The following is a 25,795-nucleotide window of genomic DNA, read 5'->3' as shown; positions in this document are numbered from 1 at the left end:
CTGGTGCGTCATGGGCTGTTGGTATCATCTCAGAGTGGGCCAACAAGGACCAGAGCATGACCGATGCCCTTCAAAGGAAAATACCAGCAGTCCTTGAGAGTTGGCTGGCCTTGGTGTTTGGAGGAGAGAGCTGAGTTGAAGAGTCCGTGGGTTTTCAGGCAGTGCTGGCCTAGTGCTGTGTGAGGAGTGGAAGTCTGCCCTGGCACAGAGCCTTCGGCAGGAGAGGTGATCCTGAAGATGTGAAAATGGATGAACTCTCTGAGGGAGGCGATGGTAAAGGGAGTGGAAATCTTGAGTAATCCCCGAAGTATTCTTTAGTAATGACTCTCAGCCTCCTCCTAGCAAAACATTTACTGGTAACAGGTACCAGAACTAGTTTTAATTTTAGCTCGTTATTCATTAACATTTATGTAGAGGTAAAGTTAGCCCCAAAATGACCAAAAATTAGGCAAAGAAATAAGGGAAGGGGGAAGCAGAAGACATTATGCAGAACTTGGTCATCCACATACCAAAAAATACACTTTCACTCATAGTTCTTCCAGAAAGCGTGGCAAAGTCCTTGCCCCGTGCAGTCCCCCTCATGTTCCATGTTCAACAGCGCAGACATCAAATTAAGATAGTAAAGAAACTTTCAAACAAAAAACTGAGGGTCAGCCAGTGGCGTGGTAGGTAGGGCTGCTGGATCCCACAGGGCTGACTGCATGCTTTGAGAGACATGCCAGGTGTGTGTCTGGGTGTGCCTGGAGTCCCAGTAGGAGAATGGAGGAGAAGGGATGTGGCATGGCCAGCCCCCTTGGGGGGTATCTCACTTTCTGTCGCTCTCTCCCTCTCTCTCTCTTCCTCTCTCTCTCTGTCTCCAGTGAGTTCGCATGGCCCCTAGCAAATGAAGGGGAAAAGGAAAGAAACTGCTGTGATCTTCCTACAGATATCTGCACCCTGAAGCTGGGCATGGAAGCTGGCTGTCCCCCACCACCACCACCCCTGCACCACCATCGGCCCCTCACCAAAAAGATTGTTCATCCCTGTTACCTGCCAAACTGAAAACCAAACAACAAAAGCAAAAAGGCTCCGCTGTCTTCTCTGGAGGACAGCGGTCATTCAGCCAGCCTTTCTAAAGCAAATGAAAACCAGGAGTACCTACTGTGTGGCTTGGCATGTGGCATGGCCAGCACCTCAGTGACCCTCCCAGCCCAGTAGGAGGGGCCCCAGGCAGGGAGCATCCTGTGTCCAAAGCCTGTCTCCAAGGCAAATAGCAACACTGAATTTGAATCTTCCTGCTGTTTTCCCAGAATCCCCCCGTACCACTGTGGCTCCCAGATGGGAACTCCCAGGCACTCTGCACTGTTAGAGCAGTGGGAGTTGTGCATGGGAATTGAGTTCACAGGTGATGCAGAAACTCATCTCACCTGCCGTTAAAGTTGTACCCGTTTCAGGACCTGCAGATGGCCTAATGGTTACATTGCTGGGCTCCCACGTAGTCAACCGTGGTTCAAGTCCCGGACCTGGTAGCTCAAACTCATACCAGGTGCGTGTGCATGCGTGCCCAAGATCCTGAGAGGAGAATGGAAGAGAAGGGATTGCAGCATGGTCATCCCCCCTGGGGGGTGATTTCTCGCTGTCTCTCTGTCTCTCTCTGGTGAGCTCATGTGGCCTATAGCAAAAATCTTTCTCTAAGAGGAAAAAAAAAGTCGTACCCATGTCTCAGGAGGCATGAGTGCAGTGGCTCTAGGTGTCTCAGGTCTCCAGAGAAATGACATAAACAAGACTCAGGACACAGGTCTGTCGTCGACGTTATGTCCCAGGCTAAGGAATAGCTTTCCGAAAGGCCACCTAGCTGCCTCTGCAGCCCTCCTCACTGCGAGCCTGCTCAGTCCCTGGAGCACCACCCTCCCCGTGATGGAGTAAAGGCGATGCCTGTGGCTTCCAGAACTCCAGCCAGCTCGAGCGAGGACGAGGAAGAGGCAGGGCTGGTGGTGTCATCGGGAACTGTCTCCTGAGCCCAGGGCTCTGAGAACAGCGAAGGGGTGCCCTGTCTCCCGATCTCCCCACCATGGGCACTGCTTTCTGTTTTGCCAGGAAGAGTCGTGTGATCTGAAAGACCCCGGCCACCAAAAGTGGCCCAGAGGAGAAACCACAAAGAAACAGTGAAGCACGGAGGAGCCATTGAACTAGTCTGGGATTTTGATCAGGAGATCATCTAGTTTCTTTCTCATTTACTGTTTCCCACACCACCTGTGAGCCCCGCGCTGAACAGCACGGAACACACCGTTTCAGCCGCACTTGGCCAAGTTTGTGAGGGGTGGCCCTTGGCACGGTGGAGTCAGATGCCGTCTTCTGAGCCATTCGCAGGCTCTTCTTTTTAAGGTGACTGTCTTGCTAGCCTGTGTGGTGGCGGTGGTAGTGGGCTCGGTTTGATTGAGCTTGGTTTTTTCCTGGTTTTGCCCCGAAGCTTTGCCGATGGCAGAGGGGCACTGTCCTTCCTCTTTGCAGGTCACGCTCACCGTTAGCGCTAAGCCTGATCCGTGGCCGCAGAGTCCTGCGTGCCTCTTGTTTAGCTTCTACTGTACATTTGTTTTGTTGACTCAGCTCAGCTCTTTCAGGGCTGAAGGAAATTAGTCACTTCTGTATGAAGTGACTGACTCACCTGGCCCCAGCAACAGTGCAGTTCATATGGCAGGCAAATGAGAGAAACCCAGCACGCCGACACCTACAGGCAGCTGCAGCTCCCACGGGGCACGTGGCAGCCCTCCAGGGAGTTACGAACGGCCTTCCCTCCCGAGGAGCTGCCGCCTGAGGTTTCTCCAGCAGCAGTTCTCTGTGGCATCAGTTCTTGTGCTGGAGGGACAGGGAGCCCATGTCCTCAGAGAATGTGTCCGCCCTGAGCTTGCTGTAGCCTCCCCTCCTCCCTCACCCCTTCCCCACCGCCCCAGTCTCCATAGTAAACTCACCCCACGGGCTGTGTTGGAGGTAAGCCCCTAGAGCTGAACTCAACCGTGGGCTTCACTGTGGTGTGCCTGTTTTGTCCTCCACCCAGCAAGTGCTCCGTAAGTACTTCCCTATGCCCGGTAGTATGGTCCCCGCTCTCAGGGAGCTTAGAGCTGGTGTGAGATTCAGGCCAGACAGTGCAAGTGAAATAGGACGGGCCAAGTGCCGTCCTGGGCAAGGGACAGCCGGATAGCAGAGCACCTTGGGGGAGCATCGGACCCCAGTGCTGGGCATCGGAGCAGGCTCCCCAGTGGGAGAGAATGTGAGGTGGAGTGGCGAGGAAGACCCCTGGAAGGGCAACAGGAGGCTGGGGAGCGAGATTCCACTTGTGTCCTGCAAGCAGCGGGCACTGGGCAAGCAGCATCAAGGAAGGGAGTCTAGAATTACCTGGAAAGGCTCTTAATGTTTCCCCCTTTTCTAACCATCTGTGTGTAACTGGGTTTTCTTCATATACTTCAAAAGCCAAAGGAACATAGAACAGAAACAGATACGATAATCCACCTATCTTCTAAGTCAGACATCAAAGAGATTTACAGAAATAGAAACAATGAGACTCTTCTCGTTAATTCTTTTTCTGTTTTGGAAAATGTGGTTATTTGATACAAAAATATGTTCTCAAGTAAAGGGCTTATGATTGTTAGTGATTGTTAATCATTTTTTTAAGAGAGGTTTTTTGCTGTAGGACGCGTGCGCTCACTAGAGAGACAGAGACAGAAAGCAAGAAATGTGCCCCCGGGGCAACCACACCACGGTTCCTTCTCCTCCATTCTTCTCTCTGGATCTTGGCCCACATGCACATGCACCTGGTATGAGTTTTAAGCTGCTGGGTCCGGGACTCGAACCGCAGTTGACCACATGGAAGTCCAGCAATGTAAACATCACGCCATCTGCTGGTCCCAATTAATAAATATTTTTAAGTTAATAAGAGGATAGCAGGAACCACAGAAGGGTTTTTTAAGTAGGGGAGGGACATGCTGAGAGTTGTATCTTGGGAAATCATTTTGGACCACCCTGCTCTTGATGGTAGTCTGAACAGGGCAGTGAGAGTGGGATGAACTGGATGGATTCAAAAGTTACCCAGGAGTCAGACTTGGCAAAGCCTGGTGACCTGGCTTATGTAGTAGTAGATGGGTGTGGACATCACTCCCAAGACCAGGGACCCAGGAGGAGATATGAGGTTAAAGATGAGTTTTGTTAGGGCCACAAACAGTAGAGTGGAGGTAGCTTTGGATCTCTCTGGAACATGTAGACAGAAGTGTGTCCAAGGACAGGTGGTTACATGGCTCTGAGGTGTGGCATCCAGGTTGGAAAAGGGAATCTAGGAGTCTTCCTAATATTCACGGTGATGAACGCCCTAGGCATGACGGGCACCTGGACACGGAATATCAAAAGAAAAGACAATGCTCTTCAGGTAGACCATTAAGGAAAGATATGAGCAGGAGGGGGAGTGCTGAGGACCCTGGATCTAGCCAAGGGTGTTATAGTAACATGGAAGAAGAAGGAAAAGCCACTTAGGATTGGCATATCGGACTATGAACTCCTAGAAGGCAGAGACAACCTTAATTCTCTTTCTGGCTTCATTGCTTAAAGTATTACCAGGTACATTTGTAGACCCTGGTGACTCTGTTGACTTTTACTTTAACTGATGAAACTAAGAGAGTCTGGTCTTTTTCTGCCAGTGAGACCCTACATAGGTCATCCCCTTCATATAATGCTCAATGTATTGGTGTTTCCTTATGATCTGGGAAAAGCTTCCCAAGGTTATGGTCATATAGGCTCAGGTCCCAGCCCTCAGGCCTTCTGGGAAGGACCTACAGCTGCCAGGCTGGCTGTACACAGCACTGGCTGTCTCTGTGTGTCATACAAGTCTCTGTCTCTGTATGTGCCAGAGGTAGAACATACTGGAAGCTTGGTCTGTAGCAGAGTCAGTCCTTGTGAGAGCCCTGTCCCACCTCTTCTGTGCCCAAGCACAGCATCACTAAGCATCACTCTGCTACTGATGCGACCCACAGACTCTCCCAGCATAGCGGACCACAAGCCACCCAGAGTAGAGTGGGGTTAGCCCTGTGGCATACCTTATACCTCAGAACCATGTACTAGCAAAGGCTTTCTTGCTTTCTTTTCTTGCTTTCTTTTTTTTGAGAAGTCTTTGCTATAGGGTGCATGCGCTATTCAGAAAGATAGAGAGAGAGACAGAGAGACAGAAAGCAAGAAATCACCCCCCAGGCGCCGACCCCTCCGGGCAGCTGCAGCTCCCACGGGGCACGTGGCAGCCCTCCAGGGAGTTACGAACGGCCTTCCCTCCCGAGGAGCTGCCGCCTGAGGTTTCTCCAGCAGCAGTTCTCTGTGGCATCAGTTCTTGTGCTGGAGGGACAGGGAGCCCATGTCCTCAGAGAATGTGTCCGCCCTGAGCTTGCTGTAGCCTCCCCTCCTCCCTCACCCCTTCCCCACCGCCCCAGTCTCCATAGTAAACTCACCCCACGGGCTGTGTTGGAGGTAAGCCCCTAGAGCTGAACTCAACCGTGGGCTTCACTGTGGTGTGCCTGTTTTGTCCTCCACCCAGCAAGTGCTCCGTAAGTACTTCCCTATGCCCGGTAGTATGGTCCCCGCTCTCAGGGAGCTTAGAGCTGGTGTGAGATTCAGGCCAGACAGTGCAAGTGAAATAGGACGGGCCAAGTGCCGTCCTGGGCAAGGGACAGCCGGATAGCAGAGCACCTTGGGGGAGCATCGGACCCCAGTGCTGGGCATCGGAGCAGGCTCCCCAGTGGGAGAGAATGTGAGGTGGAGTGGCGAGGAAGACCCCTGGAAGGGCAACAGGAGGCTGGGGAGCGAGATTCCACTTGTGTCCTGCAAGCAGCGGGCACTGGGCAAGCAGCATCAAGGAAGGGAGTCTAGAATTACCTGGAAAGGCTCTTAATGTTTCCCCCTTTTCTAACCATCTGTGTGTAACTGGGTTTTCTTCATATACTTCAAAAGCCAAAGGAACATAGAACAGAAACAGATACGATAATCCACCTATCTTCTAAGTCAGACATCAAAGAGATTTACAGAAATAGAAACAATGAGACTCTTCTCGTTAATTCTTTTTCTGTTTTGGAAAATGTGGTTATTTGATACAAAAATATGTTCTCAAGTAAAGGGCTTATGATTGTTAGTGATTGTTAATCATTTTTTTAAGAGAGGTTTTTTGCTGTAGGACGCGTGCGCTCACTAGAGAGACAGAGACAGAAAGCAAGAAATGTGCCCCCGGGGCAACCACACCACGGTTCCTTCTCCTCCATTCTTCTCTCTGGATCTTGGCCCACATGCACATGCACCTGGTATGAGTTTTAAGCTGCTGGGTCCGGGACTCGAACCGCAGTTGACCACATGGAAGTCCAGCAATGTAAACATCACGCCATCTGCTGGTCCCAATTAATAAATATTTTTAAGTTAATAAGAGGATAGCAGGAACCACAGAAGGGTTTTTTAAGTAGGGGAGGGACATGCTGAGAGTTGTATCTTGGGAAATCATTTTGGACCACCCTGCTCTTGATGGTAGTCTGAACAGGGCAGTGAGAGTGGGATGAACTGGATGGATTCAAAAGTTACCCAGGAGTCAGACTTGGCAAAGCCTGGTGACCTGGCTTATGTAGTAGTAGATGGGTGTGGACATCACTCCCAAGACCAGGGACCCAGGAGGAGATATGAGGTTAAAGATGAGTTTTGTTAGGGCCACAAACAGTAGAGTGGAGGTAGCTTTGGATCTCTCTGGAACATGTAGACAGAAGTGTGTCCAAGGACAGGTGGTTACATGGCTCTGAGGTGTGGCATCCAGGTTGGAAAAGGGAATCTAGGAGTCTTCCTAATATTCACGGTGATGAACGCCCTAGGCATGACGGGCACCTGGACACGGAATATCAAAAGAAAAGACAATGCTCTTCAGGTAGACCATTAAGGAAAGATATGAGCAGGAGGGGGAGTGCTGAGGACCCTGGATCTAGCCAAGGGTGTTATAGTAACATGGAAGAAGAAGGAAAAGCCACTTAGGATTGGCATATCGGACTATGAACTCCTAGAAGGCAGAGACAACCTTAATTCTCTTTCTGGCTTCATTGCTTAAAGTATTACCAGGTACATTTGTAGACCCTGGTGACTCTGTTGACTTTTACTTTAACTGATGAAACTAAGAGAGTCTGGTCTTTTTCTGCCAGTGAGACCCTACATAGGTCATCCCCTTCATATAATGCTCAATGTATTGGTGTTTCCTTATGATCTGGGAAAAGCTTCCCAAGGTTATGGTCATATAGGCTCAGGTCCCAGCCCTCAGGCCTTCTGGGAAGGACCTACAGCTGCCAGGCTGGCTGTACACAGCACTGGCTGTCTCTGTGTGTCATACAAGTCTCTGTCTCTGTATGTGCCAGAGGTAGAACATACTGGAAGCTTGGTCTGTAGCAGAGTCAGTCCTTGTGAGAGCCCTGTCCCACCTCTTCTGTGCCCAAGCACAGCATCACTAAGCATCACTCTGCTACTGATGCGACCCACAGACTCTCCCAGCATAGCGGACCACAAGCCACCCAGAGTAGAGTGGGGTTAGCCCTGTGGCATACCTTATACCTCAGAACCATGTACTAGCAAAGGCTTTCTTGCTTTCTTTTCTTGCTTTCTTTTTTTTGAGAAGTCTTTGCTATAGGGTGCATGCGCTATTCAGAAAGATAGAGAGAGAGACAGAGAGACAGAAAGCAAGAAATCACCCCCCAGGGGGGATTGCCACGCCACAATCCCTTCTCCATTCTCCTCTCGGGATCTTGGGCACGCACGCACATGCGCCTGGTGTGAGTTTAAGCCACCAGGTCCAGGACTCGAACCGCAGTTGACTACATGGGAGTCCAGCGACATAGCCATTACACTAACTGCTGGTCCCACTAGCAAAGGCTTTCTGAGCACCAAAGATAAGGAGAAAGGGTGCATTTTCTCCTGGTGGTCACCCTTATGGAAATAAAGTGAGGATGCTTGTTTGGAGGTAGCTTGGATTTTTCTGAAACGCCATGCTCCTAATGCCGGCTCTGCAGTTTCACTCTGTCTTGTTCTGTGGCGAGCATCTAACTAGATAGGGAGCCAGCTCCAGCCACATGAGCTGGGTGCCATGCTGGCCACGGGGGCAGGACACATCTTCCATCCCTGGCAGCCCTCTGGGTCCTAGAGTCTAGCTGGGAGGACAGGAAACAACACTGTAAAGTAGAAGCCCAACTATCAGAGACAAGAATGACAGCAGATCCACAGTGGGCTTTTACAAGTTTCAAGTTCTGTTTTGAATGTGATCCATGTGTTAACTCTTAATTCTCATAGTTCCCTACAAGGTGGGGAAACACATTTTACAGATGAGAAAACGGAAGGTCACAGAAGTTTTCAAAACATGCCTAAGGTCCTGCAGTAAGTGGCAGAGCTGGGATTCAGTCCAGGTCTCCTGGCACCAGAGACTGCTCTCCCTCCGTATCCTCTGCCTTTTTGTGCCTGTGTCTTTAGTTCTCAGCCTTGCTTTGCTCCTTGAAGTAGATATGGGCTCAGTACCCCTGTCAGAAATGCTTAGGACCAAAGTGTTTGAAATCTCAGATTTTTTTTTTTCATTTTAGAATATCGGCATATACAGCACATGGTGTAATGGTTACATCTCTGGACTCCCACATAGTTGACTACGGTTCAAGTTCTGGACCCGGCGACTTAAAACACGGGGCATGTGTGGGTGCGTGCCCAAAATCCTGAAAGGAGAATGGAGGAGGAGGGATTGTGGCATGGCCATCCTCCCTAGGGGTGATTTCTCGTTTTCTGTTTCTCTGTCTCTGTCTCTCTGGTGAGCACACATGCCCTATAGCAAAAATCTCTCTTTAAAAAATGAATATTCGCATATACATAATGAAATATCTAAACCATGGGACCCAAGTCCCAACACGGTTAGCTTCTGTTTCATATATGCATATACACATGGCCTGCAGCCAGCTTGTAGCTGTTGGATCACAGCGTTTTGACTGCGATGCATCACGTTAGTTCAGGGTGGAATTCGCCCTCTCTGTTGTCAGGTGGGAGCTTGAAAAGCTTTGGATTTTGGAGCCTCCTTCATTTCAGACTTTGGATATTTCTGTATAAACCCACTCAGTCCCCTCTGTCTGAACTCTGTAACAAGTGCCATATGCTCGTTTCCATTGTGGAAATCATCCTTCCCTTTAAATATCAGTAAAACTCCTCATCGCCTAAAGTTTTACCCCCACGTTCCGACTGCCCATGCCCACTCCAAACTCTTTGAGCCGTTTTCGCTGGTGCCTCACGGCCCCCCTCCCCCTGGTCCTATGCCATGTTGCATTATTCTGGTTTTTCCACGTCTGGATGTCTTGCTTTAACCCTGGGTCATGAGCTTCACCGGAGCAGGGACGAGGTGGCGTGCCTGGTTTGTATTGCCTTGTGGGAGCTGCCAGTGCCCAGAGAGCCCCCTGCTACTGAGCTCTTCCGGCCTGGCCTCTCTGCGGTGGCCACTGCCCAGCCAGCCCATTCAGAAGCCTCCCCAAGCCTGTAGAACAAGGATCTCTACTCCATGCAACTTCTCTCTGATAAAATGTTAGAGTATGTTATTGCTCCTCTGTCGGAAAATTCATCATTTATTTATTTACATGTTTTCACGAGAATTATTTCATTTGAAAATCTCCTTACCACCTAATAACAAATATTTCGTAAAATGTCTGTTTAAAATGCAAGCTGTTTCCTTCTTCCTTTTTAAAATATGCGGTTATTGCTTTTGAAGAAGACAAGGTGAAGGAAACGTTTCCTGTTTGTGGAGGCTCATTTTAACCCTGTGTGCGGGCAGAGTGGTGTCAAAACACCCTAGAACCTCAGCTCTGGTACCTTTCTGGTTTTTAAGCACTTTTTTTTTTTTTAAATCATTATAGGAGTAGAGGGATTGGGGTCTGATTTTGATTTGTCTGTTCTTTCCCTCTCACTGCACTTGAAGAAATGCAGTACTCTGGGTGCGGCATAAAGCTTGGTACGAGACCAACCTCTCTGATCAACTCTTTGGAACACTTTTTAGATTGCACCCCAATCTGTGCTTCCCGGGTTACCACCCCAAAGTCCCCAAATAAAGTCTTTTGTTCTCCGCATATTCGAAATTCAGTGACCGGCATGAGTATTTTGAAGAAGTTCTTAATAAGAGGCTTTCTCTACCAGTTATTAGACTGTGGTCAGCCAAGTAGTGTGGCAATAGTGCAAGGCAGGCAAATAGATCAAAGAAAAAGAAGAATCTAGAACTCCAAAGTGACCATGGGCACTTGGCATATACAGAGGAGCCCTCATAAGTCAGCGGGGGAAAAGGACAGAGCATTTAAGAAGTGGTGTTGGAACAGCCACTTATAGACACGGCAAAGATAAAATCAAGCCTTCACTTCATAGCATACACAAACACACTCCACAACTTAAAGACTTAAATGTGGAAAGCTAAGCTGTTTTGGTCTTGTAGGCAGAGAAGAAGGCTGAAGAAAAGCAGAGCACAAAGGCAGAATGGTCATTTCAGAGTAACTTTCCCTGAGAGGTTTAAGGCAGGGTGGCTGCTCCTTACACCGACTCAGGTAGAAGAGCTCATCTACTTGGGGATCTCTCTGCTTCCTGAAAGTTTCAGTTTCATGATGTGGCACTTGAACATGAGTTGCCATTTTGATCAGGTTTGTTAAGGCATAACTTAGTCCGAAACAGTGACCTTTGACAGTTTTTATCTAAACACACACGCACACACCCCTCTCAATTGAGTATAAAGCAGTTAGAAGTAGGTGTAACTCCAAATGACAGGTAACACAAACTAACAGAAACTTAAGAAGGGAGAAGTTTCTCTCTCATGTAGAGGTGCAGACGTGGGCAGCCTGGGCAGATGGGACAGCATTCTGAAGCTACAGCCACTGCTTCCTGTTAATTCTGTAGCTGCTGTGTCCTCAGGACAGGGTTCCCACCTCGTCCTCCAAGAAGGGGGAGCCCCTCCTCTAAGCGATCTTCTTGGAAGTCTCTTTATGCCCTTCTGGCTTACAGGAAACTGGCCAAACCTAGTCTGCAGGCGCGAAGCCGAGGCATGTAATAGCCACAGGTCATACAAGCAAACAAATAACTAGGTAGATAACAAATGAATAAATCATCTTTAAACCCTATTTTCACAGAAAATGGAATATGTAGTGTAGCCAGCAGCCTCTGCTACAGCCTGGAATTGGCTGCCTACGGTAGATTACGGTATTGCCTTTTCCAGGCTCAGTTCAGGAATGCACGGAGTCTTCCCACTTAGCGTTTATTTAGGGTTGTGGGTACCCCTCAATCCTGCTTATCATTTTCTCCATAGAGGTTTCGCAGGTGTTCTGAAGATTTCGTTTCTAAGTACCCAGTGCTTACTGCTGTTGGTAAGTAGTAATATTTTGTGCTCTTCCACGTGATCACGACAGAGCGTGTTACCAATACTTTATTTCGTGGCCCTCAGTAGTTCTCACGCCTTGTAGCCACTCTTGGGTGTCAAGGTAAACGCTCATATGACTAATGGTAGTTCTGTTTCTCCTGTTCCTCCATCCTTTTGGGGCTTCTCTTTGAAGTTTTGGTCTCATTTTGTTATGACTTGGGTTGAACGCAGGAAGTGGTAGTAGGCATTCTTGGCCCTTCATGACTGAGTACTGAGTTTAATCAAGTCGTTTTCATATTTGTTAAGAGGAGGCATTGGCCTTTTCTCCTTTGAGCTGTTAGTATGTGAATTATGTTACTATATTCGCTAAGATTCCCAGGATAAATCCTAGTGTAGTACATCATATTTGATAAAAGGATTACATTTTAAACATGGTTGGATCGAGTTTGCCTAATGTCTTATTAAGGATTATTATATCTCCCTTTAAATGAAAAATAAATGGATCCATAATTTCTCTGTCTTGTAATGATCTTGCCTGTTTTTGGAAATAATGTTATACCAGCTTCAAAAGACTAGGTGGGGGGCTAGCAAGTAGTGTGGAGATAAAGGCATCTGGATTCCACTTGGCCAACTTCACAGTTCAAGTCCTGGACCCTGCAGCTTGGAAAACATGCTGAGTGCATGTGCATGCATGCCTAAAATCCCTAGAGGAGAAGCGACTGGCGTGGCCATTACCCCTGGGGGGAGGGTGTGACTTCTCATTTTTCCCTCTCTCTCTCTCACTCATTCTCTCCAACAAACACACACACCCTATGGCAAAATTACAAAAAATAAAAATTAGGGGGGAAGCTCTGTTTCTTTTTCTATTCTCTAGATCAGGTGGATAAGATAACTAGTTTTTTGTTGTTGTTGTTGTTTTTCTTTTTTTTGGAGAGGTTTTTACAATAGGGCGCCAGAAAGACAGACAGAGACAGAGAGACAGAAAGCGAGGAATCACTCCCCAGGGGGATGGCTACTCCACAATCCCTCCTCCTCCATTCTCCTCTAGGGATCTTGGGCACACACACACACACGCACCCAGCGTGGGTTTAAGCCACCGGGTCTGGGACTCGAACTGCAGTCGACTACATGGGAGTCCAGGGACACAGCCATTATGCCAACTGCTGGTCCCAAGATAACCAGTTTTGAAAGATTTCATAGACGTCACCTGCAGATTTGTGTGGGTACATCTGTAAGTACTCTTTCAGTTGCCGTCAGTTACATTTTCATTTTTGTAGAACATATATTCTTATTATTTAATAATAATACAATAATAATACAAATGTACTCTCTGTGTTTTTATTTTAACATCATAGTTGAGGGATTTATTCCTATTGCTACATTTGTTCTAACTGCTTCATTAGTATAATATTGTATTATGTGAATATGCCATAATTATCCATTCTACGACTGATGGGATTATTCCACATGCTGCTGGGAACATCCTTGTCTATATCTTTTGGTGAACACTTGTTTGCATCTCTTTTGCTGAGTCATAACACACGTGTTCAGCTTGGTCTGGTTCGAGTCCCAGACCTGATGGCTTGCTTTCTCATTTTTTCTCTCTCTCTTTCCCCGTCTGATCAGATTGAAATAAATAAATAAAGTTAAATAAAATAATTATTAAAAATGATTAGTGGGCCAGACCTATGGCTGGTTGTTAAAGAAGCTGGATCCCACATGAACTATTAAGGTTTGAATGCAGTGACTTGAAAAACACACTGGGTGCGTATGTGTGCCCCAAATCCCAACAGGACAGAGAAATGGAGAAGGGATTACCGAGTAACTTCACCTCACCTCAGTCGCAGGCTGCTCTCTATGTCTCTCTGTCTCTCTCTGGCAAATGTACCTTCCCTCTAGCAATCAAAAGTTATAAAATGATGGGACCAGCAGTTAGCCTAATGGCTATGTCGCTGGACTCCCAAGTAGTCGACCACGGTTCGCGTCCCAGACCCAGTGGCTTAAAACTCACGCCGGGCGCGTGTGCGTGCTTGTCCAAGATCCTGAGAGGAGAATGGAGGAGAAGGGATTGTGGCGTGACCATCCCCCCTGGGAGTGGGTGATTTCTCGCTTTCTGTCTCTCTCTGTCTGTCTGGCGAGTGCACACGCCTTATAGCAAAAACCTCTAAAATATATATATAAAATTATTTTCAGTTTCTGGTTTTTCTTGAGTAAGTTTTAGTAACTTCTGTTTTTCGAGAAAATTGTTTTTCATAGTTATTGGTATGAGTAAAGTAGTCTTAATGATCGTTTTCAATCTGCCATTATATTCCTTCTATTATTCCCAATACTGCTTTTACTCTGTTTTCTCATCAAGATTACTAGGTTTACCTAATTCATTTGGCTTTTTAACAACCAGCTTTGGATTTAATGAATTTCCACTTTACTAACATTTGCTGTTAACTTTCTGCTTCATTCTTTCTCATTTCTTAGATCACTGTCACTCTTCTAACCTCTCAAATTGGATGTATTTAATGCTTTAATTTTAATTCTTCACTTTACAATGGTTCCGCCTTCTCTGTCCCTGTCTGATCACTGTGTGCTGATTGCTTTCTAGGGAGGAATGATCAACTGGAATCGTCTCTTCCCTCCTTTACGTCAGCGACGAAATATGAACTACCAGGATGGTCGGCGGTCAGAGCAACAGGCGTCTCCTCCTCTCGAGGTTTCTGAAGAACAGGTAACCACGATCAGCTGGCCCAGAGGCTAATCCAGTGCTTCCAACTCAAGGCAGTTTTGCTCAACATGAAATCAAAACTTGATTTGTAATGCTAAACATTTTGATAGCAGTCACACTGCCACCAGGGCTAGAGACTCAGTTTCGGCTGATCTGGTCTTACAAGTTTGGGGAAGGCGTGTTTGAGGAAAAATGTGCATTTCAATTGACTATTGTCAGATCTGTTAGGCTTTATATATACAAGAAATCAATGGAGTTAGTTCCCTTCGGAAGGTGGGGGAGAAGGAGGCGGGAGGATGGGAAGGACGGAGCCAGTCCCTCTGCCTTGCAGCTGCTCAGCTCACACGGATCTCTCAGCAGCTCCAGGTCTGACAGGTGGATCGGAGGCGCAGTTCCCTCTGCCTTGTTAGAGCGTTTCTCCACAGACGTCATCCCCATGGATGAGGAAATAAAGCCCAATATCGTGGCACTTGTAAGATCCATACAGTAACAGGTTAAGAAATAAGATAACACTCTCAAATGCAGATTGAGAAAACATCAAAATTCGGTTCTGTTACTGTTTGCTTGGTGTAACAGTGAGTCACATTCCTCAGGGCAGGCGTTAACAACAAGAGGTACTTAAAGGTGGCCTACCTCTTAGTTTTGGCACTTGGGGGGGGTGAGGGATGTCAAAAAGTGAAAACAAGGAGAATGTGTGTATTTGAAGTCTTTAGAGGTTTTTTATGAAATGAATCATTTATCCTTGATCCTCTGAGAGAGACAGCATGAGGTTAACACGCTGCCAGTGTCAGTTCACAGCAGGTTCCGTTCCTCACGTTCTGTGTGTGGGAAGATGTGCGTGCACGAGGCTGTGTTTGTAACACATGCTGTCTTAGTCACTCATTTTCTCCATCTTGTTTCTTGTTCCCTGATTCTCCTGGAAACGACAGGTATAGGCCACGGTGACACTGAAGACACAGGTTCTCACTGGTATCAGTTACTATGCAGATTTAGCATTTCTGGGGGTAGGTGCTACAGACACTGTCAAGAGGGCCAGCAGGTTGACAAGGTGGTTAAGGCATCAGGTTCCCACATGGCTGAACTGCAGTTCAAGTCCTGGGCCTGGCAGCTTGAAAATCATGCTGGGCTCATGTGTATATGTATGCCCAAAATCCCAAGAGAATGCAGGAGAAGGGACTGAAGCATGACAATACCCCCACACCCCCCCTGGGGTGTGATTTCTCACTTTCCCTTTCTCTGATATGTGCCTTCTGTCTCTCAAGCAAGTGCACGCACCCTATGGCAAATTCCTTTTTTTTTTTTTTGGTAGAGATTTTTGCCATAGGGTTCATGTGCTTGCTTGAGAGACAAACAGAAAGTGATAAACCACCCCCCAGGAGGGATGGCCACACTGCATTCGCTTCTCCTCCATTCTGCTCTCAGAATTTTGGACACACACATGCACATGTACCAAGAATGAGTTTTAAGCCACCGGGTCTGGGACTCGAACCACAGTCAACTATGTGGGAGTCCAGCAATGTAACCATTACACCACCTGCTGGTCCCCCCTATAGTGAAATTTAAAAAAAAAAAAATGATGGGAAGAAAAGAAATTGTAAAAGATAAGAAAAACACTGTTCTTTCCCTTTTTTGAATTTGCAATATAGTTCAGTATCTACAGTTTATATACGATCTCTTTGTTAGTTTGTTCATTCTAGCTATTATCTAAAATACTTTTTATTAATAACATGCGAAGATAACTTGAGTTAACAAAACTTCAGGTTTTGTTTGTTTGTTTTTCTGCTGTAAACAGATACTTTCGGAATTTTAATGCGGGCCCTTCAAGAAAGTCTATTAAGGCCCAGGGAGTAGTAACTACTTACCTTGGAAAGGTCTGGGGTTTACGTCCAGAACACACCAGGCACACACCCGTGTACCTGTGACCCAGGCTCTCTCAGACTGGGTATGAAGACCCAGCATAAAGACTCTGTTGGGAGTTTCTGTGTGTCTTACCTGTCACCCACCAACCCCCATCTCTGACATGGGAGAAAGAAACAATAAAACTTAAAGAAAAAGAAAAAGGGGGGCAGCAGATGGCATAATGGTTACATCCCTGGACTCCCATGTAGTTGACTGTGGTTTGAGTCCCAGACCTGGTGACTTGAAATTCACACCAGGTGCATGTGTGTTCTTGCCCAAAATCCCAAGAAGAGAATGAAGGAAGGGATTGCAGCATGGCCATTACCTCTACGGGGTGATTTCTTGCTTTCTGTCCCTCCGGTGAACACACATATCCTATAGCAAAAATCTCTCTTGACACAAAAGAAAAAGAAAAAAGAAAAGAAAATCTAGTAGGTAGGAAATGCATACCTTGTGTTTTGAAAACAAAATAATTGTGCATCCTTGACTAGATCAATGATGGTTTGACTTATGGTCTTAGAAATCTTATGCCACCCTTTCTACTTTTACTATTTTTGCTATTATTCAGATTGTGGATTTTTAGTTCTCCAAAATCTACTCCCAATTTTAGATGAATAGACCCACGGCACCTATGCCAGTTGTCATCCCTTAGATATCTCCTCCAGCCCCTTTTAAGAGTATACCAAAAAGGGAGCCAATATGGAGGTAGCTGGTGTGAGGCCAGGAAGCACCGAGTCGCAGCTGCCCAGACTAGCGAATGATGCCGTCAGGATGGCTGAAGGTGCAAAAGAGGGGCCAGGAGCCATGTCTGCCAAGAGGGCATCAGAAGAAGACCCAGAGAGCATCTTCCCCCTCACAGAAATTTCTCTGAACTGCTCCAAGAGGTGGAAGACATATCTGGGAAAGAGAAGTCTCACTCTGATGAAGACAGAGGCAAATCATGAACGCTCTGCTTGGAAGAGCCCCAGAAGGGCAAGAAGGACCCAAATAGCCCCCAAAGACCACCCACTGGATTCTTCCTATTCTATTCAGAATTCCACCCTGAGAACAAACCCACAAACCCTGGCATCTTTCTTGGTGATGTAGCAGACAAGCCAGGTGAGCTGTGGACCAAAAAGTGACAGCCAACTCAAAGCCAGAGGAGTTGGCCAGAAGGATGGTGCTAACAAGCTGCAAGAACGCAGGCTGTGCATAGATCCCTCCACAGTTGCCTGGGGAAAAGCGTTGGAGGAAAATGAATTAAAAACTGGATATCAGTCAAAATAGATAGAAAGAATAGAATACAATATGCCAAAACCAGGACCATTCATAAAATTCTTTGTAGGTGTCCTGGAGTGTTTAGAGAAACTGTACTATAAACTCAATCTCCTAGACTCCTGAAATATTCAGATAAGAAGCCATTTTAAAGCTGAGGTGTGTCCTGGAGTGTTCAGGGAAGCTATGCTCTAAACTCCATCTCCTAGACTCCCGAAATATTCAAATAAGTGGAGGATAGATTTTTGTCACAGAATGACCAGAAACAACCGCAGAGGCACAAGAAACATGAGAAATCAAGAAAATATCTCTCCCCTAAGGGAAAAGAACAATCCTTCATCATCCATAGACAGTACAGTAGAACTCATGGAACTGTCTGATAGAGAATTCAGAATATTCTCATGACAAAACTAAATGAGATGCAAGAGCTGAGAGATAATGAACTCCAGAAGATATAGGAGAAAAGAGACAACAGGTTCCTGGAGGTGTTGAAGTTCTTCCATAATCTGAAAGAGGAAATACACACCATAAAAAGAAAGATAAAAAAGAATCAAATGGAGCTATTAGAGAGGAAGGCTCCCATTCAGGAAATCAAAGCCTCCCTCAAAAGTATTAAAAGCAGATTAGTCCATGCAGAAAATCAAATCTCAGATGTCGAAGGCAAAACCTCTGATCTAGAAAAAACAACCAAAAAAACTGTGAATATAACCCAAAATATGGGAACCAGCAGTTAGCGTAATGGCTATGTCGCTGGACTCCCACATAGTCGACCGCGGTTCGCGTCCCGGACCCGGTGGCTTAAAACTCATGCCAGGCACATGTGCGTGCATGCCCAAGATCCTGAGAGGAGAATGGAGGAGAAGGGATTGCGGCGTGACCATCCCCCCTGGGGGGTGATTTCTCGCTTTCTGTCCCTATGTCTCTCTGTCTGTCTGGCGAGTGCACACGCCCTATAGCAAAAACCTCTCAAAAAAATAATAATAATAACCCAAAATACGAGAATACTATATGAGAAATACGAGACAGCATTAAGCGCCCAAACATCTGGATAATCAGTATCCCAGAAGGTGAGGAAACTAATAAAGGCATTGATAATCTATTCCATGAAATCTTGGAAGAAAACTTTCCAAATCTAGAGATGCATTCAAATATCCAGACCCAAGAAATACAAAGGACCCCTAATAGAATCTACCCAAGAAGATCTTCTCCAAGGCACATCATAGGCAGACTGGTCAAATCTACAGACAATAAGATACTAAAATTGGCAAGAGAGAAACGTCAGGCTACTTACAAAGGTTATCCAATTGGGCTAACCTCAGACCTCGCATCAGAAACAATGTGAGCAAGGAAAGAATAAGAACATATATTCAAAGTGTTAAGTGTACAACAGTTTCAACGGAGAATACTATACCCTGCAAGATTATCTTCTATATGGAAAGAAAGAATAAAAGCATTCTCAAATAAACAAGACCTGAAAGAATTTCCCAATAATAGAACCACTCTTCAAGAAGTTCTGAAAGGAGTGCTCTATCAGGAAAACTAAAGACACATACAGAAATAAGAGAACAAAAGACAACCAATAAAATCACCAATTTAGTGCTAGGGACAAGAAATATCAATAGGGGATCAGCAGGTGACATGGTGATCAAGGTGCTGGATACTCGACCCACTCTTAAGAAGTTCTGAAAGGAGTGCTCGACCAGTAAACTAAAGATAAATACAGAAATAAGAGAACAAAAGGCAAACAAGAAAACAACCAATTTAATGCTAGGGACAAGAAATATCAATAACAACGTAGAACGTTAACTTCCAGGATTTAATTGGAAAGATTGGACCACAGCAACACTGCATATTCAACAGAAGAAAGTTTGAACGTTAAGACTGAAATCACGAAATAGAATTTTATGACTTTTGAGTAAGACATTCCTGATTTCTTTTTTTTCACTATGCTTTGTTTTCTCAATTTAAACATTTTACTTTCTTTTGAGTTATTGATAAGTTCAGCAATTTGCTAAAATATTTTTCTTGTGGGACCAGCAGATAGTGTAATGGCTACATCGCTAGACTCCCATGTAGTCAACCACAGATCGAGTCCCGGACCCCGTGGCTTAAACTCATGCCGGGCACATGTGCATGCGTGCCCAAGATCCCAAGAGGAGAATGGAGGAGAAGGGATTGTGGCATGGCCATCCCCCCTAGGGGGTGATTTCTCACTTTCTGTCTTTCTGGCCAGCACATGTGCCCCATAGCAAAATCCTCTCAAAAAAATTTTTTTGTTTATTTGTTTGTTTCTTTAAATGGAAACATAAACTTTTCTTCCTTCCTGATCCCTCGTGAATTGGAAATATTTGGGAGTATTCTTTTGTGGCAGAAAGTTTATTTGTATAAGTTCAATAATGCTTGTTGCATTGAATCAGTAATCGGAAATACTCATTATTGGACAGGGAATGTCGTACCTGAAAATTAATCAGAAACTGTGGAACTAAGGTGGATCTCAAGTAAGCCAACAGAAGCTCTTAGAAAGATGGCCTGGTACCATAAATAGTTCTGCCTAGCAGAGAGGATTAGAGAAGATACATGAAAGAATTTATAATGCAAAATAACCTGGGCTTTTCCAGCCCAGCATTGTAATCAGTAGAGACTGCAAAAGAGCAACCACACCAGAGGATCATCTTGAGTAGTTGACATGTAAATATTTTCTCAGAAATATTTAAAACCATACTGTTTCTGTTGTTATAGAGTCACAAACAAAATTATACAAAATTACAAGAAATATTTTGAACATGCAGTGTTCTGAAATTTTGAAAGTTGTTTATTAACTGTCAAGAACTATGAGCAAAAATTTTTTGATATGTAAAGTAAATGTTTGTGGGAAAATGAAAAAATAAATAAATTGGGAAAAAAGGAAGGAAAAAAGGGAAAAAATTCTTTGTAGAAAGCTTATGTGCCTAGATGTCTGCTATCATCAAAATAAGTATCAATGTGTTTACCTTTTCTCTTTTTTCTTTTTTTAAATATTTCTATACTATACTCATACTCAAACTTAACAAATAATGAAATGTCATATCTGTTTCCAATTCTTTTTTTTAACCAAGAGGGAAAAAACTTAATCAAATCTGTCTCTTTTTGAACCCTCCCCGAGCTTAGAAGATGACATCTCAGGTAAAATCAGACAAGGAAGTTGATCAGGACTAAACCAAAACAAGACTTCACAAAAGGAAGATAAACAAATTTCAGCTTCCTCTCTTCCATTCATGTCTTTCCTTCCTTCTGTTCAGTCAACAATGACCAATGGTCTGCCCTGTCTGCCCTGCCCTCCCCTGCCCTGGACAGAACACCGCTACATTCTGAGATAAATCAGGCACAATTTCCTGCCTGGTTCAGGAAGATCTCCTTGAAAAACCCCTGTGTGAAAAGGCCTGGTGCAGTGGAAACTGAGGAAGGGCATCAGGGCTTGTGGGCTGGGGCTTGGTGGGACATGTGGGACAGTCAGGGCTGAGACAGAGAGGAGGGCACTGCAGGGGCAGGACACTGCCTGGGCCAGAGGCTCTGGCAGGGGCACACAGACTCGGAAGGACCCTGGGATTGGTGGGCACACTGGGCCTTGCACTATCAGGCGCTGAGCACTGAGGAACTGATGGGATTTTACAGAGAAAAATGGCCTCAGCAGTTTCCCTTGAGGGCGTACAAGACAGGGAGGAAGGAGGGATTGCGAAGAGAAGCATGTATGTCATTTCGCCCCTCCTGGCTGAGGGGGCTTGGTGCTCCTGAGTGCTTAGAAGACCAGCCCAGACAAGCTGTTGCTGATAGTGTGTTAATAATATATTCTAACACCTGAGGCTGGTCGTGTGGGTTCTCTTTATGTCCTCTGAGAGTTTCATTAGCCCAGGCAGAGAGAGAATGGCTGTACGCCCACAGGATTCTTCTGACTGTAGCTGGTAAATATCGGACTCCTTAGTAGTAGAGAATCTAAAGCTCAGCGAGGGCTTCAGTCTTCTCTTATCTCAGCCATCCTCATCACTGTCTCCAGAAAACCTGAACTCGCAATACCTTGGGAAAACAATGCCTGTTTATTTGTTTGGAGGTGCAGCGGTACTCTGTTCTAAATATTCGTTATTGCAGTGAGCTGGCACAGGCTTAGTGCCTGCATGGTGCTGGTTTCCCTGGTGGGGAGGGCTGGGACCAGGCCCGCCTTGTTTTCCCACCCGAGGTGCAGCCTCCGCTAGTGATGGGCTGGATGTGAAGGTGTGGTCAGGGGCCTGGCCTTGCAGAACACTGGTTTTCACTTGCAAATGTGTTAGGGTGGTACTCGGGACAGATATGTCCGTTGCTGACTCTGGTGGATGGAAATGTGTTTCTAGCAAGGTACCCAGGGTAGGGTTATTACAAAGAAATATCGGATGGCAAATCGTCAGCCAACTTGTACAGTTGTCTGATTCTGCTGGGTGCCTTAAAAGACGTCGGTAGGAGACCATGCCTAGCCTTCATTGAGGTCAGCAGGCGGGCAGAGGGGCCTCGGCCAGACCTGGCCGCTGAGCAGTCCGCAGCCCAGGCCAGGCTGCCAGATAGCTGAGAGCCATTTGTTCAGCCCTGGGCAGTCGACAGGAGGTCCTGCAGTTCTCAGAAACGAAAGGCCAGAGGACAAGGAAGGAAGGGAGGCCCTGCACCACACAGATCTTACATGGTGACCTTGCGTCAGCATGGGAGGGAGAGTGGGCACTCAGGTTCCATGTGCTGGCCATGGGTGGTGGGGGAGCATCCTGGCTTTACCCAGAAGGGTGCACATGTGACCCCCATAGGAGCAAAAGGGAACCCAGCTTGGGATTGGGTGGAGGCCACTTCAGGTGGGCATCACTTTCCACCAGCGTCAAAATTTGGGAAGTAAGAACCCAGAAAACCATTTGTTTTTGACAACCCTAGATAAAGGGAAGTTCGAGAAAGCCACAGCCCTGCTGGAGCAGACCAAACAGAGAGCGTTTGACTGAGGGGCTGCCATGAATCAGCTTGCCGTCCATGCTCCTTGTGCCAGGGGGCTGTGTAGAATGCCAAAGTGGGGCTCGCTGTTTCTTCTGAGTAAGGATTACCATGAGATAGCAGGGATACATCTCCTAGTCACAGAAAGTGTTTTAAATTTTGTTTAGGTTTTTTTAAAAAGTAAAGTTCATCTGGTACAAATTTGTCCCCGTCTCTATAGGTTTGTTTTTTCTTCTCGTTCAGTGCAATCCGTCTTTGGAAAGCCTGTTAGAGGAGACTCATTCCATCTTCCTCCCCCTGCCTTGAGTCCGCCAGCCAGAGGGCCCTGAGGGAATGCAGCTGACAGAGTGGCAGTTTGTGCCCACTGGGGCCCTCAGCCTTCCACAGATGTTTTCATCCTAGTGAGAAGGAGAAGCGAGAGCTGGCTGTCACCACTGCAACCAGCCTCTCCTCGGTGTCCTTTCACTTGAATTCCCTACAGTCTTTAGCCCTGCAGAGTCCAGGTCTCTGTCAGAAAGCAGCCATCAGGGTGACATTTGGGACTTCAGCATCTGCAACTAAGCGGGTGTGGGAGACAGCGGGAGTGGAGCTCCCTCTTGCATTTAAGCCCAGCTACAGCTGACTGCTAAAGGAAGTCAGAGAAGGGGGGTCGTTTCAGTTTTGGGACTAGAAACCCAGCTGAACTCTAATCGGATGGCTTGTGGTCAGGATTTTTAGATAGAAGCTTCCTGTGATGCCAGAGCAGAATGCGGACGGTGTGCTCTGAGTTAGGGAGGGAACGGCAGAAAGGCTTTTTAGAAAATTCCTACAGGGCATTTTTTAGGCTTTGCAAACAGACTACCGTAAGCTGCGCACCCGGCACTGCCTGAGATGCGCGCGTCCCTTGCCTTGCCGTCGGCACTGTGCAAATCAGACCTATCTATTGTTGCAAGGTCTCAAGAAGACTTCTGAGTTTTACCAGCTCTCTTGTTGCACCCTCATGCTGTTCCTTGGTCATTTTTGCCCGACAGACCATCAGTTCCTTAAAGAACTTGCATCACTAAGGGCACCCCGCCCACTGCCCCGTGAGCACAAGTCCCCAAGAAGGGGAGATGGCTCGTTCTCCATGCCTGCTCTGGATTTCCACTGATGACGGAAATAAGATGGAGTCAGATCAAGGCCTGTACGCCAAGCACCATCTCCCTGGGACGTTAGATCTGGTTAGTTCGCGGTTAGCGCATCCCAACAGGTGAACTACAAAGACAGGAAGCAGCCTTAGAGAAAGCGAATTAGTTTCGGCTTGAGTTGTGATTTTATGTGTGCTGGTTGCTGAAATGAGTACTTCGGATCGGGAGAGAGACAGCCCGGGTATTGAAGTCACCACTACTTAGATACTCAGCAGAATCCATAACGGTCAAAAAGGGCTAACCTGTGGCTCGGGGCCAGATCCCACACGGTGACCCCATGGTTTGAGTCCCAGCAGCTCAATACACTACCAGTCACAGGTATGTGAGCCCCAAATCCCAGCAGGGTAAAGAAACAGGAGAAGGGAGTGCAGTAAGACCATGCCTCTGGACCAGTAGCTGGCATGGTGGTCAGGACGCTGGACTCCCACATGGCCGACTGCAGTTCAAGACCCAGACCTGGCAGCTTGCTTGCTCACCTTTTTTTCCCTCTCTCATGAGTGCACATGCCCTACAGCAATTTTTTAAAATAATAATATATTAAATTAAATGAATAATTCTTTTTAAAAAAATGCCTCACTTGGGGGAGAGGGGTACTTTCTCTCTCTCTCTCTCTGTCTCTCCCTGTGTTTCCAAAGGTCCCTAAAATGGTATAGCTTCTTGTTAGAACGTTATGCTCACCTCTTACAAAGAAGAGTGCCCCTCTCTCTGACTTTGTCTCACCAATCCTTGGCTGTGCATCTCAGCACCAGGAGCCCGCCCACGGCCCTGCTCCTGCTGGCTGGCAGGTGGCCGTGTGCACAGGAGCCGCGCTGCGCATTCTTGACCAACAGAGGCCATGAAGCAAGTAAGGAGGAAGCACATGAAAGCGAACATGGAAGACAGACCAGAGGTGACCGTCATGTGGTCGAAGTCTGAGCCGAGGACAGAGGCTCAGGTGGGGGGTCCGCACACACCTGGCAGTGTCGCTGCTCAGACCTCTCACACTGTCCTCCGACAGGTTTATTGGACACCTATTGAATTGCCATCACTGTTCTAGACCTCTCATTCACGTCTCTGATCCCCAGAGCAGGGAAAAAGCCACGTACCAGAGCTATGGTCCCTGCCTGAGGTCACGCAGGGGCCGGCTGCTGGACTCTGCTGGACACCGAGCTTGCCGGACGATGGCCCTGAACTCAGTCAGGCCCAAGATGGCTGCCAGCCACCCTGGGCTTGTGTTCTAAGGAAGCATGGGCCTCTGGCTTTCTCTCTGCATTTCACTTACCTGACTGCAGGGCCTGCACAGGCCTCGTTTTTATCTCTCTGCCATTTGAGCCCAGGAGCTGGTGCATCCCATGCTAAGAGCCATGTACATGAGAGACAGGGCAAGTTACCCAGGACTGGGTGCCTGGGGCTTCCCTGAGCAGACACTGATGTCCTCAGCGGTCATTCGAGGTGGCCCCCGCAGACAGCGTGGACACCTGTTCCCTGCTGCTGCTTTGTACTCCAGCTCTCATCGTGAGCCTTGAAAGCACCCAAGAAGCACTGGAGAAAGGACAGTGGGCATGTTCAGTGTGGAGCAGGCCGGTCACCCCGCGGTCCCATGAGGGGTGGCCAGTTAGACAGCCCTGGGCGCCACCACACTCCTCGCCCGCTCCCCCACGCCCGTGCCTGCAGTTCCATATTTCCAGGGCTGCTTGGTTTGGGACTGGGGGACTTTCAGATTTGTTTCCTTGGTGCAATAGTTCATTGTTTAAGAGGAAGAACTGCTAGCGCTGTTCCTACCTCATAGTTTTCTCACTCTGGTAGAACTACCAATCCGCAGTGAAGATTCTCTAGCTACACTTGAACTCTCACCCCTAAAAATCTCATAAGGCTTCGAGGCAGCTTTGGCCACAGTGCCTCAGAGGAAGAAGTGCCACCTTGCAGGCCAGTGGCCGCGAGCCCTGCCATGCAGAGCCCGCGAAGCTGGGCTCGGCTCTCAGACCGGCGCGGTGTGCGAGGCAGTTCGTGTCTGTGAGAGAGCACTCGGAAGGAAGGCTGGCCGGCCTGCATGCAAGGGGAGCTCACGTGCTCCGACAGGGCGCTTACGGACCAGAGGGGCCCTCTGTCCAGGGCAGGCCACGTGCACTGTGCTGCTGCTCTGCCCAGTGGCCTCTGTGTAGCCAGCCCACCGCAGCATGTTCTGGGCTCTAAACCGAATCCCTAGAGCCCGCGGGAGCACAGCCTAATACCCCGACCCGATCGGTTCGCACCTCTCAGCTCCAGATCGGGAGTTGTGATTGCCACGCCCCAGGACTGCTGCCCGCACAGACAGCAATGGCCTGTTCCTGTTGGCGAGTCACAGAGCAGCGACCCGTCTTTGGCTGTGCTTGCCATACTAGAGATGACAGAAGGTGATGGCAAAGGGCTGCCCTCCCAAGCTCTTCC

The 25,795-nt window shown here is 47.3% G+C and overlaps 1 protein-coding gene across 2 annotated transcripts in view; it reads left to right on the top strand.

Annotated features, from left to right (window-relative positions):
- UBAC2 (UBA domain containing 2) overlaps positions 1-25,795 on the top strand; it is a 220,465-nt gene that overhangs the window by 188,204 nt on the left and 6,466 nt on the right. For both annotated transcript variants that reach the window (XM_006141531.3, XM_006141532.3), the window contains one exon: positions 13,977-14,099. In XM_006141531.3, coding sequence (XP_006141593.1) covers positions 13,977-14,099 — 123 coding nt within the window. The remainder of the gene's footprint in view (positions 1-13,976; positions 14,100-25,795) is intronic.

This window comes from Tupaia chinensis, unplaced genomic scaffold, assembly GCF_000334495.1.
Source record: "Tupaia chinensis unplaced genomic scaffold, TupChi_1.0 Scaffold000057_1, whole genome shotgun sequence".
NCBI lineage: Eukaryota > Metazoa > Chordata > Mammalia > Scandentia > Tupaiidae > Tupaia > Tupaia belangeri.
The sequence above is the reverse complement of the archived record's forward strand: the minus strand, read 5'-3'. Positions and strand labels throughout refer to the sequence as shown.